Genomic DNA, 13,023 nt, shown 5'->3' on the forward strand with positions numbered 1-13,023 from the left:
CCAGAGGTCACTTTATTCGGAACCCTCACTGCCCCCCCATCACCTCCCCCTCGCCCCTGTAGCCCCAACTCCCAGTCGACGAGCTATTTCTTGTTCCTTCCCAGATGGAAGCCAGACCACTTTAGGTGTCCTACATTCTCAACACCCAGGCTTAGAAAACCACCAACTATTTACACAAACACAGCAGCAGCACCATGTTAATGACATCTCATACGTGGATAAGCATTAATTGGAGGACAGAATGAAATCACAGTTTGAAATCAGACTGCGGCAGAGGAAAATGATTCTTGGGGTACCTCTGTCTCTCACAGGTCCTTAGGCATCGATCCCTTCAACCTGAGATCAAAGAGCCCTTTACACCTGGACAGCTCTGCCCACCTGGCCTACATCCCCCTCTTCCGCCACAGCCCCATAAAACCTCCCCATCTTCAGGGGACACTTTGAAGGCACCTGGCTCAGAACCACTGCCGTCCAAGGAGCGGGGAGTCCCAGGGCTGAGCAAATGCAGCGGGGAGGTGGGCAGCTCCCCAGCTTCGCGGTCTTCATTTTCTGCTTCACTTGACTCCTCTAGGTAGGAGCTGCTCTCACTGCCGGCACTGCTGTTATAACTCCGGAAACTGTCATAGCCACCGAAGAGCTCCAAATCCTCCTCCTCCTCTTCCTCCTCCATGGGTTCCGAAGACGGAGTCTCCTAGGGGAAGAGTGACAGAAACCAGGCAGGAGGAACCATGAGTGGCTTAGTGCAGGTAGGGCGGCTGCAGGTCTGCTGTCAACTCCCTTCCCAGTCCTTGGTCAAGTCAGCACTTTGGGGCCAAGTGGCAGGTGGAAACAAATACTCCTTTAGCAAACACCCGGATCATTACTCTTATTTATACATTTCTCAGGTGAAATCAACAAAAATACCTCAGCAAGACAGAAAGCATGAGGAATTCACCAAGCTCCTTCTGTGGATTTATATATATATATATATATTTTTTGTCTTTTGTCTTTTTAGGGCTGCAGCCACAGCATATGGAGGTTCCCAGGCTAGGGGTCTAATTGGAGCTGTAGCCACTGGCCTACACCACAGCCCCAGCAACGAGGGATCTGAGCCACATCTGTGACCTACACCGCAGCTCACAGCAACACTGGATCCTTAACCCGCTGAGCAAGGCAAAGGATCAAACCCGAAACCTCAGGGTTCCTAGTCGGATTCATTTCCACTGAGCCATGATGGGAACTCCCTTCATTTTATTTTGTCTTTTTGTCCTTCTGTGGACTTATAAATGATGACATTTTAACACAATTCAAACAGAACAAATCGATATGAAAATATTATCCTCAGCAACACGTCTTATGAAGACTTTCTGGGAAAGATGTATTTTAGAAACTCATCCTTCCCCCTTCAGCAAAATAATTTCAACTCAAAAACAGTTTAAGTCAGGATTTCCCTTGTGGTACAGCAGTTTACGGATCCGGTGCTGTCACTGCAGCAGCTGTGTCACTGCTATAGCACAAGGTTCCAATCGCTAGCCTGGGAACGGCTATAAGCCGTGGGCACGGCCCCAAAAAACAAACAATTTAAGTCAGAGAAAAGTTAATTTGGGATCCAGACTGCCCTAAAGAGGATTTGGGAGGCAAATGACAGACTAGCTATAATATAGTGGTATATACCACAGCTTTGGACTCAACTCTGATCCTAACTATGGGTCCTCAGGCAAGTCATTTCACCTCTCTGGGTCTCTCAAATTTTTTTTTTTTTTTTTTTTTTTTCTTTTTAGGGCCGCTCCTGGGGCATATGGAGGTTCCCAGCCTAGGGGTTGAATTGGAGCTGTAGCTACTGGCCCACACCACAGCCACAGCAACGCAGGATCTGAGCCACATCTTCGACCTACAGCTCATGGCAATGCCAGATCCTTAACCCACTGAGTGAGGACAGGGATCAAACCTGCGTCCTCATGGTTCATTGGCACTGAGCCCCGACGTGCAACTCCTTTTTTTTTTTTAATGGCCATACCTGTGGCATATGGAAGTTTCCAGGATCAAGAATTGAATCTGAGCCGCAGCTGTGACTTAATGCTGCAAGCTGTGGCAACACCAGACCCTTTAACCCACTGCGCTGGGCCAGGCGTTAAACCCGAGCCTCTGCAACAACCTGAGCTGCTGCAGTCAGATTCTTTTTTTTTTTTTTTTTTTTTTTTTGTCTTTTCTAGGGCCGCTCCTGCGGCATATGGAGGTTCCCAGGCTGGGGGTCTAATCAGAGCTGTAGCTGCCAGCCTAGACCAGAGCCACAGCAACTCGGGATCCGAGACGTGTCTGCAACCTACACCACAGCTCAGGGCAACGCCAGATCCTTAACCCACAAGCAAGGCCAGGGATGGAACCCGCAACCTCATGGTTCCTAGTCGGATTCATTAACCACTGAGCCACGACGGGAACTCCCTGCAGTCAGATTCTTAATCCACTTTGCCACAGTGGGGACACCTCAATTTTCTCATCTATAAAATAAGAAAAATATTTGGCTCACAGGAATGTAAATGAGATAATGTATATATAAATCTACCTGCCATGTAGTCGAAAAGGTGTGAGGAGTTTGGGCTCTAGGCCAGGGATCCAATACCATCCTTACTGCTTTCTAGCTGTATGGCCTGAAGCAGATCCAACTCAGTGCCTCGACTTCCTCATCTGTAAATGAGGGCAGTTCCACCTATTTCACAGACTTTGGGGGAGAAGTAAGGGTTAATATAGGTAAGACACTCAGAAAATTGACTTGCCCACAGCAAGTGCTCAATAAATGTTGGCAGTCATTACTGGTTAAAAGCATGGGTTCTCAAACCAGATTTGCCTGAGTTTGAATCCAAGTTCTCCCACTTATTATCACCTGTGGGATTCTGTGTTAAGATATTTAACCTACTGCTCTTAGTTTCTCCATCAGTACCAAGGATATAATAACAACACCTTCTATAGAGGACTGCTGTGAACACTGCTAAGATGCCTCAAGTCTAGCTGTTTCCAGCAGTTACTGAAAGTTCAAAACTGAGTTATAACTTTTATTCTCCACTTTATGGTTATTCTCCTTGACCCTTGTATTGTTTTTGAGCTCTTCCACTTTATATTTAAAACTACAGGAGTTCCCCTCCTGGCGCAGCGGAAACCAATCCGACCAGGAACCATGAGGTTGTGGGTTCGATCCCTGGCCTCCCTCAGAGGGTTAAGGATCTGGCGTTGTGGTGAGTTGTGGTGTAGGCCCCAGATTCAGCTCGGATTTGGCGTTGCTGTGGCTGTGGCTGTGGCATAGGCTGGCGGCTGTAGCTCCGATTCAACCCCTAGCCTGGAAACGGCCATATGTCGTGGGTTCAGCCCTCAAAAGCAACAAACAAACAAAAACAAAACAAAAACAAACCTACATATGCAAATATGCTAGAAAGGTCACCAAATTCAAATGTAAGGTGACCAGGAGCCAAATGATTACTGGATGAGTGGGTTACAGGTTGTGGTACAGTGGAAAAGATAAGACAGGTCGAGTTTTGGAACTTGGCAGACTTAGTGACTATCTACACTTTACAGCCCTGTGACTCTCCTGGGGAGGCTCATCACCTCTCTAAGCCTCAGCCACTCGAACCATGCAAACCAGACAATAACATAGGACTGCTGAGTATCGGAGAGATAATGCACGTGAACGCTCCAGGCACGGACTGTTTATTAAACTTTAATAAACGGACTGTTCATGAAACTTTAATCTTCCTTTACTTCCCATCGGAATGTGACAGGCCTCCCTCACGATCACGAAAGACCACCGCCACGAGACAAGGAGGAGGAAGACGATGCTGGAGCGCTCAGATCCTGAACCCCACTCCCCTTCCCCTAGGCCAGAGGGGCTGCTCCTCCCTCAACTCCTCGGCTCCAGCGGCGCGCGAGCAAAAAGCACGGCCAATCGCCTCCGGCCCGCTCAGCCTCACTACCTGTGTATCCATCCTCCCGCCCTCCACCCTCCAGGCGTCGCTCAAAGGCCTGAGGAAGGGTCCACCGAGTGAGGCTCCCGGGGTTCCCTTCCCCAGGCACGAGACGTCCGCTCCCTCTCACCTCGACGCCCCGGGGCTTCTCCATGAGACCTAACACCCTTTCTTCGACCGTCACCAGGTGCAGGAAGCCATATTGGCCTGGCCGCTCTTCCCGAGCGCACTCATTGGCCGCCTCTCAGAGCCTCGGGCCAATCAGGCTGCGGGAAAGAGGAAAAGCCGGTTCCGCGCTAGCCCCCGGCCCGCCTCTCTTGGAGGTGGGGAAGCAGCGGGCGCTTGTGGGACTTGTAGTTCCCTAGTGGGTGCGTGCTGAAGCGGGCGTTGCCACAACGAAGGGGAAAGCCCCCCGCCTTAGCCCTGCTGCGGCTTGCGGGGACTGTTACCCTTTATCCACGTAGAGCTGTTTACATCATTCTGACCCCATTCTTCATTAAACATCATTGACTACCTAAGATACGCACTGTTCAGGAGCTGGGAATAATTTCGCACTCTCCCTGATTAGAAATTTAGGGTGCTTAGAGTTCCTGTTGTAGCTCAGCTGGTTAGGAACCCAACTAGCATCAGTGACGATGCAGGTTCTATCCCTGGCCTGGCTCAGTGGTTTAAGGATCCTGCGTCGCTGTGAGCTGTGGTGTAGGTCACAGACGTGGCTTGGATCTGGGATGGCTTGGCCCAGCAGCTATAGCTCCGATTTGACCCCTAGCCTGGGAACTTCCATATGCCCCACCTGGGGCCCTGAAAAGAAAAAAGAAAAGAAGGAAGGAAAGAAAAAGAAAGAGAGAAAGAGAAAGAAAGGAGTTAAGTATACAGCAGTTATTTCTGCTGGGCTCTGGTTGCTGCTGTAGTGCTTGTCTGATCTCTGGCCCAGGAACTTCTTCATGCCACCGGTGAGGCCAAAAACAGAGAGAGAGAGAGAGAGAAGCAGCAAGGAGACAAGTTAGAAGGCACTTGTACTGATCCAGGGGAAGGATGATGGTGGCTTGAATCAGGCCAGACTTAGAAGGCTGGCAAAAAAGTAGAAGAATTTGAGAAATATATTGGAGGCAGTAATTAATTGTTTGGAGTAGGTTTGGAAGAGGGAGGAATCCAGAGTGACTCTGGGTAAAGGTGCCTGTCTACTCTGGATAGGTAGACAGTGGGACCATATTCTGTAGTGGTTAGAAACTGTACAAGGAATGAATGAGTTTGGAGTTAAGAATTCTTGGAGTTCCCTTTGTGCCTCAGTGGTTAACGAATCTGACTAGGAACCTTGAGGCTGTGGGTTCGATCCGTGGCCTCACTCAGTGGGTTAAGGATCTGGTGTTGCCGTGAGCTGTGGTGTAGGTCAAAGACACAGCTCAGATCTGGCATTGCTGTGGCTGTGGCGTAGGCCTGCGGCTACAGTTCTGATGAGACCCCTAGCCTGGGAACCTCCATAGGCTGTGGGTGTGGCCCTAAAAAGACAAAAAACCAAAAAAAAAAAAGAAAAGAAAAGAATTCTGCTTGACTTAGCTCCCTAGCAAGCTAAGGATCTGGTGTTGTCACAGCTGTGGCTCAGGTCACTGCTGTGGCGTGGCTTTGATCCCTAGCTCAGGAACTTTCACATGCCATGAGCATGATGCAGCCCAAAATAAAATAAAAGAATAAAATTCTGTTTGGTCTGAGATGTCCCCAAGAGGGCAAGAAGGCAGTTGGAGCTCATCAGAGAGCCCTGAACTAGAGATATAAATTCCACAATTTTGGACAACCTCTCCTTAAAATAGAATGAGAGTCTCTAAATCCAGCTCTTTCTGATACACTATTTTTCATCACAATGCACATATGATCAACAGCAGAAGAAAGTTGAAACCTAAGCTTTCCAGCTTCCTGCCTTTGCAACAAAAGAAACAGAAATACCAGGCTTGGAGTTCCTGTTGTGGTGCAGTGGAAATGAATCCGATTAGGAACCATGAGGTTTCAGGTTCAATCCCTGGGTTAAGGATCGGGCGGGGCCATGAGTTGTGGTGTAGATCACAGACTCGGCTTGGATCCTTTGTTGCTGTGGCTGTGGCGTAGACCAGCAGCTGTATCTCGGGTTAGACCCCTAGCCTAGGAACCTCCACATGCTGAGGGTGTGGCCCTAAAAAGAAAAGAAAAAAAAAAAAAAAAAAAAAAGAAGAAGTAACAGGCTTTAGGGGAGTGACAAAGCAGAGGCAGGACCTCAGTGACAGGAACTATTAGCACAAGTTGAAATGGACATTAATTAGGAATTCAGCTGAAACATCTTGTGAAACACAAGTTTCTAAGCAACAGTGGCCACCTTGGAACAGTGTGGACGTTTTCTCTGCCATGGAGCTCCTGGGCCTGGGTGTGATGCTGTAGCAACGGTAAGCTTTTTGGCTGGTCTGAGCCATGCATCTACACACAACCTCACATACTTCCCCCTTTTTTGGGGGCCTTCCCTCAGTAAGTCACTGTCCCCCTCTCTGGGATCACTCATCTCTCTGTTGGATCATTCCCAATAGCAGCACAACTCGCTCATGTGTCATCAACCATTCTATTCAAATAAATCCCTTGAACCCACCTCCTCTGTCCCCTGCCATTGTGCTGTTCCCCCACCCCCCCATAATGTCTCGAAAGAATTGTCTGCACACGCTACCTCCATTTCTTTCCCTTCTCCATCTGTCCCCAACGCCACCAAAATTGCTCTGCCAAGTTCAAGTACACCTTCTCTGATGTACAGCCATATCTCTCTTCTCTTAGTGGCATATGACATAACTGATGATTCTGTGCTTCCCGAAATACTGTCCTTTCTGGTGTCCCTCTTGATTTTTCTCCTGCCTCTCCGGCCAATCTTCTTTCTGTCCTGGGCCGCCTTCTTTTCTCAGTGTAAGTGCTATCTTTCAGTCTTCAGCCCATATGTTTGTCCTCTGAGTTCCAGACCCATATATCCATCACAGACATAATATATTACATCATGAACTACAAAATGAATATTTCATTCCCTTACCCCAAACTTATTTCTCTTCTAGTTTTTCCCATTTCAATATCCAGCACTATCAGCCACTCAGGAACTTCCTCTTGATTCCTCCTTCTCTATCCCTTCCTTTCAATCCATCAGCAAATCCCTTTAATTCTCCAAAACCTATTTCAAATATTTCCTCTTCTTTCGATCCCTGTTGCCTCCCTTAAATCCAGATCGCCATCATCTGTCCCTCCTTTGGGTTTCTTTTTTTGTCTTTTTTTTTTTTTTTTTGGCCTTTTTAGGGACACACCCTCAGCATATGGAGGTTCCCAGACCAGGGGTCTAATCGGAGCTGTAGCTGCCAGCCTACGCCACAGCCACAGCAACCCTGGATCCTTAACCCACTGAATGAGGCCAGGGATGGAACCTCATGGTTCCTAGTAGGATTCATTATCCACTGAGCTATGATGGAAACTCTCCTTTGGATTTCATTGAAGCCTCCTGGCTGGTCTCTCTTACCCTACAGGTAAATTGGATTGATTAACTCCTCTATGCGGTGATATGCAGACAGGCTGCTTTTTTCCATATCTCACTACCCTTGTCTGGCCTTCCCCCTATCATTTCATAAAATCTTTTGGGAGAGGACAGGATGACTCGAGTTGAAGTTAAGAGTTAGGGAAGCGCCAGAATAAGAGTTATTCATTCAAATGATTTACTGCATGCGCACTGTGCTTTGGACACAGCACTGAATGGGACCACAGCACAGTCCCTGCCCTTTTGGAGCAGGAACAAAATCCAAAGGAAAGGAGACCAAGGCTTTCCCGCCCCGATCATGGGCCAGCACGGTGCGAACCGCTTTAACTTCGGCCTGCCACCTGTGACTCTGGGGAAGTCTCAGCTCGCCTCATCTGCAAAATGGGATGATAACGACTGGGTCCCTACCCTGGCGCTAGGGTAGTGGAAGCAGGTGGAGATGCCTGCACGGGAGAGGGAGAGGTGGTCGCAATACTCGTCCCACCCCCCACCCCCGGAGGGGCGGGGCGGGCCAGTGGGTCACGTGGTCGGGCGGCCGCGCGCGGCTTCCCGGGGCCAACCGCCGGCCGCCCCGCCTCTCCCCGCCTCGTCCCGCCCCGCGGCGCGCGCCCCCTCCTAGACCCCCGCCCTCCCGGACCGCCCGCTGGAAGTCTGCCTGGGCGACCCCGACCGGAGCTGGGGGCAGGGGTGCCGGCTCCCTAGGACTGCTCTTAAGCGGGGTCCAGCCTCCGGGGTCCGTGACACCCCCCCCCCGGGGGAAGCGGGCGCCGGGGGCTTCTTGGGCAGCTAAACAGAGGACTACTGAGCTGGGGGCTGCAGAGCTGGGATGCCCGTCCCAGGGCTGCTCCCGACGTAGGGGGGGAGGGGCCGCGGGAACCCCCCACCCCCACCCTCAGCTCTTTGTTTTGGGCTGAGAAGAGGGGCTGTGCTTGGCCAGAGTCATTGGCACAGTGCCTGGCACGCCGCGAGCCCTCGAAGTGTCCCGGTCTTGATTGCAACCCCAGCGCGCGGAGAAAACGCGAAAGGGCGCGATTACTGGGCTGACAAGAGGCTAACTGCCATTATTAAGCCCCCGGGCTGGTCAGGCGCGGTCACCACCCCTTTCTTCCCTCGGCAACAGCCGAGGCACACGGAGCACACAGCCTGTGTCCCAGGATTGTGAAAGAGGCGGAGCTGGGGTGCGAACCTGGGCCATTCGGCTCTCGCCCACTGCGCCAGGCTGAGGAAAGCCTCTCCTTGAGCCAGCCTTTGAAGATTGGGGAAGGGTGTGATGGGTGGAGATAACTGATCAAGTTCCGCCCTCCCTGCCCCAGTTCGCTGTTAGACCCTGGGAAGATGGTTGACCTTTTTAAAGACCACACTTTCCTCCACGTTAACACGGCTGAACTTGGGAAAACCAGTAAAGAATGTGTAAGTACTGCTTTGTAAAGTGTAGAGCACTTTCAAAGACGTTGTCAGAGATGATGTCTTACAATTAACCTACTAAGGAAGTGTTTCTTATTAGCTTCCTCTTCGAGATGGAGAGATTGTGTCATGGAGAAGTTTATAAGATCAGAGAGCAGGGGCAGAGAATTAATGCTGAATATGTCAAAAGTTTTTAGGATAATTGCTTTGGATGAACATAAAGCTCTGAAACGCAAACATCCAGTGACCGCATCTGAGCTCCTAGCTACTAGTTTAAAACAATACTTTTGCTGGATCTGCTTGCCCCTCTCAACTCCCAACAACTGTGTCCTAGCAACCCAGATCACCAGGACACAGCAGTTTGAACTCTTTATTATTTTTTAAATGTTTATTGGTTTGGGCTGGACCAACTGTGAGGAGATCTTTAGGCAAAGTCAAAATGGGAAGGTAATTGGAGAGGGAGTTGATTGGATTCAGAAAATTCCAACTGAGTCTTTGGGTTTTCGAAGTAAAACAATTCTTGTTACTGTTATTTGAAGTAACAATTATTTGGGGGGGGGCGCTTGGTGATAAATAATTATTTTTGTCCTTCCTATTGACAGGTTCACCTCCTAGCAAATTACTGGAAGGAACATGAGAAATGTAAGTAGGAATCTGGACGTGGCAGAGGAACCCAAATTGCTCGCTTATAGAATGATGGCAGTTAATTTGGTGATATTATTTCTAGAGGTACCGTTTATTGGCTGGTGCTTATCAAGTGCGGATTTTTGAGGAATGCATTTACTAATACATGCAGCCAGGTCTCCACAGTTGCTGAGAGGTACCCTGAGAGATGCTGTTCTTTTTGGTTCCCAGAGGCCTGGGAAAGGGAAGAGGGGCCAGGTGTTCTCTTTTTTTTTTTTTTCTTTTTATGGCCGCACCTGTGGCACAGGGATTTTCCCGGCCAGAGGCCAAATCCGAGCTGCAGCTGAGGCCCACGCCACAGCCACACCGATCTGAGCCACATGTTCCACCTACACTGCAGCTTGTGGCTGCCACTGAGGGAGGCCAGGGATCAAATCTGTAACCCCAGGGAGACTATACCAGGTCCCTAACCCCCTGAGCCACAATGGGAACTCTGGGCCAGGTGTTTTTTAATGTCTGTGATGTGTGCCAGGTATTTTCTGGGCTAAGTGTTATTACCTGTCTTGTAACCTTGTTTTACCTCACAACAAACTTAAAAGGCAGGAGGGGTTTTTATCCTTTTATTTATTTATTCATTTTTTAGGGCCACACTCAAGCCATGTGGACGTTCCCAGGCCAGGGGCAGAATTGGAGCGGTAGCCACTGGCCTACACCCCAGCCACAGCAATGGTTATCCGAGCCTTGTCTGTGACCTACACCACAGTTCACAGCAATGCGGGATCCTTAACCCACTGAGTGAGGCCAGGGATCGAACCCACATCCTCATGTATGCTAGTTGGATTCGTTTCCCCTGCACCACAATGGGAACTCCAGGTTTTTATCCTTTTAGAAATGAAGAGAATGAAGCTTAGGAGAGTTAAGTAAACCAGCCCCATTGGTGCTGAAAAAATTTTCCTAAACCACGCTTTTCCCGCTTTTCCCGTTGTTGATACATCCAGGTTCAGAGTCTATTAATATTTAATGAATAGCTACTTATGCCAGGTGACTTTGAGTATTTTTTTTAATCCTCAAGACAGCAGCCCCTTATGCTTTTTGCTCTTTTCAGCTGATTACTTGAAATCAACTAGCAAACCTTAAAAAAAAAAAAAAAAAACCCAATTCCTCCAACAGGATAAGCATTTATAAACCCATGGTGATGGTGTAACCCCTCTTTGTAAACATAATGTGGTGCTGTGGGGACACCAACAGCAATAACTCCTTTAATACAATCCTGATTATCTCAGAAAGGCTGCTGCGAAACAGAAATGCGGGCCTTGGAGTTCCTGCCTTGGTGCAGTGGGTTAAGAACCCAGCTGCAGCGGCTCAGGTCGCTTTGGAGGTATAGGTTTGATGGCTGGCCTGGCCCAGTGGGTCAAAGGATTTGGCCTTGCTGCAGCTGTAGCATAAGTCAGCAGCTGCAGCTCGGATTCAATCCCTGGCCCGGGAACTTCCATATGCTGTGGGTGTGGCCATAAAATTAAAAAGAAAAAAAAAAAAGAAAGAAATGTGGGTCTTGTGTAACAAATTGATTTTTTTTGGGGGGGGGAACCCTATACACTCAGCATGCAGAAGTGAGGAAGTTCCCTGACCAGGGATTGAACATGCACCACAGCAGTGACAGCCCTGGATCCTTAACCTGCTTCACCGCAAGAGAACTCCTTCTGTGTAATAAACTGAATGGCGAGAGCACATTCTTCCACTGATGACAATTGAATCTGAAAATGTCAGGAGTTCCCGTCGTGGCTCAGTGGTTAACGAATCCAACTAGGAACCATGAGGTTGCGGGTTCGATCCCTGGCTTCACTCAGTGGGTTAAGGATCCGGCCTTGCTGTGAGCTGTGATGTAGGCCAGAGGCTATAGCTCCGATTGGACCCCTGGTCTGGGAACCTCCATATGCTGTGGGTGCGGCCCTCAAAAAGACAAAAAGACAAGACATAAAAAAAAAAAAAAGCCTGAAAATGTTACTGCCTCCTGTAATAAATGCACTCATTATTGATTGATGGGATTAACCGCTGATCTGACACTTGGACCAATTAGGTGTTACTTATGAAAAAACATCTGGTGGAAATTCCAGCATGGCCAGTAAGAAGGGTGATTGGTAGTTTGTTCAAAGGCCTTTGTCTTCAGGTGCTTAAACCTGAGCACTGGGGGAAATAGTGATAGAGACAGCCTTCAGTCCTACTTCCCCTCCAACCAACCTCCACAACTCAGTGATTAAAAAAAAAAAGTCTGGGAGTTCCCGTCGTGGCGCAGTGGTTAACGAATCCGACTAGGAACCATGAGGTTGCGGGTTCGGTCCCTGCCCTTGCTCAGTGGGTTAAGGATCTGGCGTTGCCGTGAGCTGTGGTGTAGGTCACAGATGCGGCTCGGTTCTGGCGTAGGCCGGAAACTATAGCTCTGATTAGAACCCTAGCCTGGGACCCTCCATATGCCGCCGGAGTGGCCCAAAGAAATAGCAAAAAAAAAAAAAAAAAAAAAAAAAATAGTCTGGAGTTCCCTGGTTGCTCAGTGGGCTAAGGTTCTGGCATTGCCATTGCCAGTTGCTATGGTTGTAGTGTAGGCTGGCAGCTGCAGCTCCAATTCAACCCCTAGCCTGGGAACTTCGATGTGCCACAGGTGCAGCCTTTAAACAAAACAAAACAAATTATACCTCAGTAGAACTTAAAAACGTAAAAGCCCCTTTGGTTCCCCATCTCTCACCCAGTCAAGACCCTGCATGCTCAGAAGCTCCACCCTCCAGCTTCTCCCAGTGTGCCCACCATGTTCCTTGCGTGGGAGCCATTCAGAGCTAATTATAGGTCTTCCCCCCACCACCCTTTAGGGCCGCACCTGTGGCACATGGAGGTTCCCAGGCTAGGGGTCCAGTTGGAGCTGCTGCTGCTGGCCTACACCACAGCCACAGCAATGCCAGATCTGAGCCGCTTCTGCAACCCATGCCAAAACTTGCGGCAAGGCCGGATCCTTAACCCACTGAGTGAGGCCAGGGATTGAACCCGCATCCTCACGGACACTGTCTTGGGTTCTTAACCCAATGAGCCACAACGGGAACTCCAGCTAATTACAGGTCTCTGAATAGAGATTTGGTCATCGTGGGGGCCTTTGCACATGTTGCCTCTCAGCTGGGCTCTCGCCTCTCAGCTGGGCTCTCCTTCCTGTCTTTGTTATCTTTGGAACACTATTCTCTTCCTTCAAGACTCAGCTTGAGGAGTTCCCATTGTGGCTCAGTGGGTTAAGAACATGACAGTATCCATGAGGATGAGGGTTCGATCCTCGGCCTCGCTCAGTGGGTGAAAGCATCCGGCAGGCTGTGGCTTGTGGCATAGGCTGGCAGCTGCAGCTCCAATTCGACCCCTAGCATGGGAATCTCCCTGTGCCGTTGGTGTGGCCCTAAAAAAGAAAAGAAAAAGGAGCTCCCTTTGGGGCTCAGCAGAAATGAACCCAACTAGTATCCCCAAGGATGCCGGTTCGATCCCTGGCCTCAGTGGGTTAAAGAACTTGTG

At 49.4% G+C, this 13,023-nt stretch overlaps 1 protein-coding gene and 1 long non-coding RNA gene across 8 annotated transcripts in view; one reads left to right on the plus strand and one right to left on the minus strand.

Moving 5' to 3' along the window:
- The window catches only part of L3MBTL2 (L3MBTL histone methyl-lysine binding protein 2), a 19,568-nt gene extending 15,427 nt beyond the window's left edge, over window positions 1-4,141 (minus strand). For all 6 annotated transcript variants that reach the window (XM_084955210.1, XM_021091462.2, XM_001929185.5 and 3 more), the window contains exons 1-2: window positions 4,063-4,141; window positions 451-691 (exon numbers count right to left, since the gene is read on the minus strand). In XM_084955210.1, the coding sequence (XP_084811336.1) occupies window positions 451-691; window positions 4,063-4,086 (265 nt within the window). In that variant the 5' untranslated portion in view covers window positions 4,087-4,141. The remainder of the gene's footprint in view (window positions 1-450; window positions 692-4,062) is intronic.
- A 1,733-nt stretch (window positions 4,142-5,874) lies between these two features.
- Window positions 5,875-11,027, plus strand: LOC110260636 (uncharacterized). Of its 2 annotated transcripts, none has more exons than XR_014803009.1 (3): window positions 5,875-7,447; window positions 8,769-8,865; window positions 9,462-11,027. It is a non-coding gene; the product is annotated as an uncharacterized LOC110260636 (long non-coding RNA). The 2 variants fall into 2 exon arrangements; XR_002343886.2 differs by lacking the exon at window positions 5,875-7,447 and adding an exon at window positions 8,098-8,188.
- The last annotated feature ends 1,996 nt before the right edge of the window (window positions 11,028-13,023 follow it).

The sequence above is a fragment of the Sus scrofa genome, chromosome 5 (assembly GCF_054392235.1).
Source record: "Sus scrofa isolate SSC_HxYL_T2T_F1_AM1 chromosome 5, Sscrofa_HxYL_maternal_Yorkshire_Landrace_v2.0, whole genome shotgun sequence".
Lineage (NCBI taxonomy): Eukaryota > Metazoa > Chordata > Mammalia > Artiodactyla > Suidae > Sus > Sus scrofa.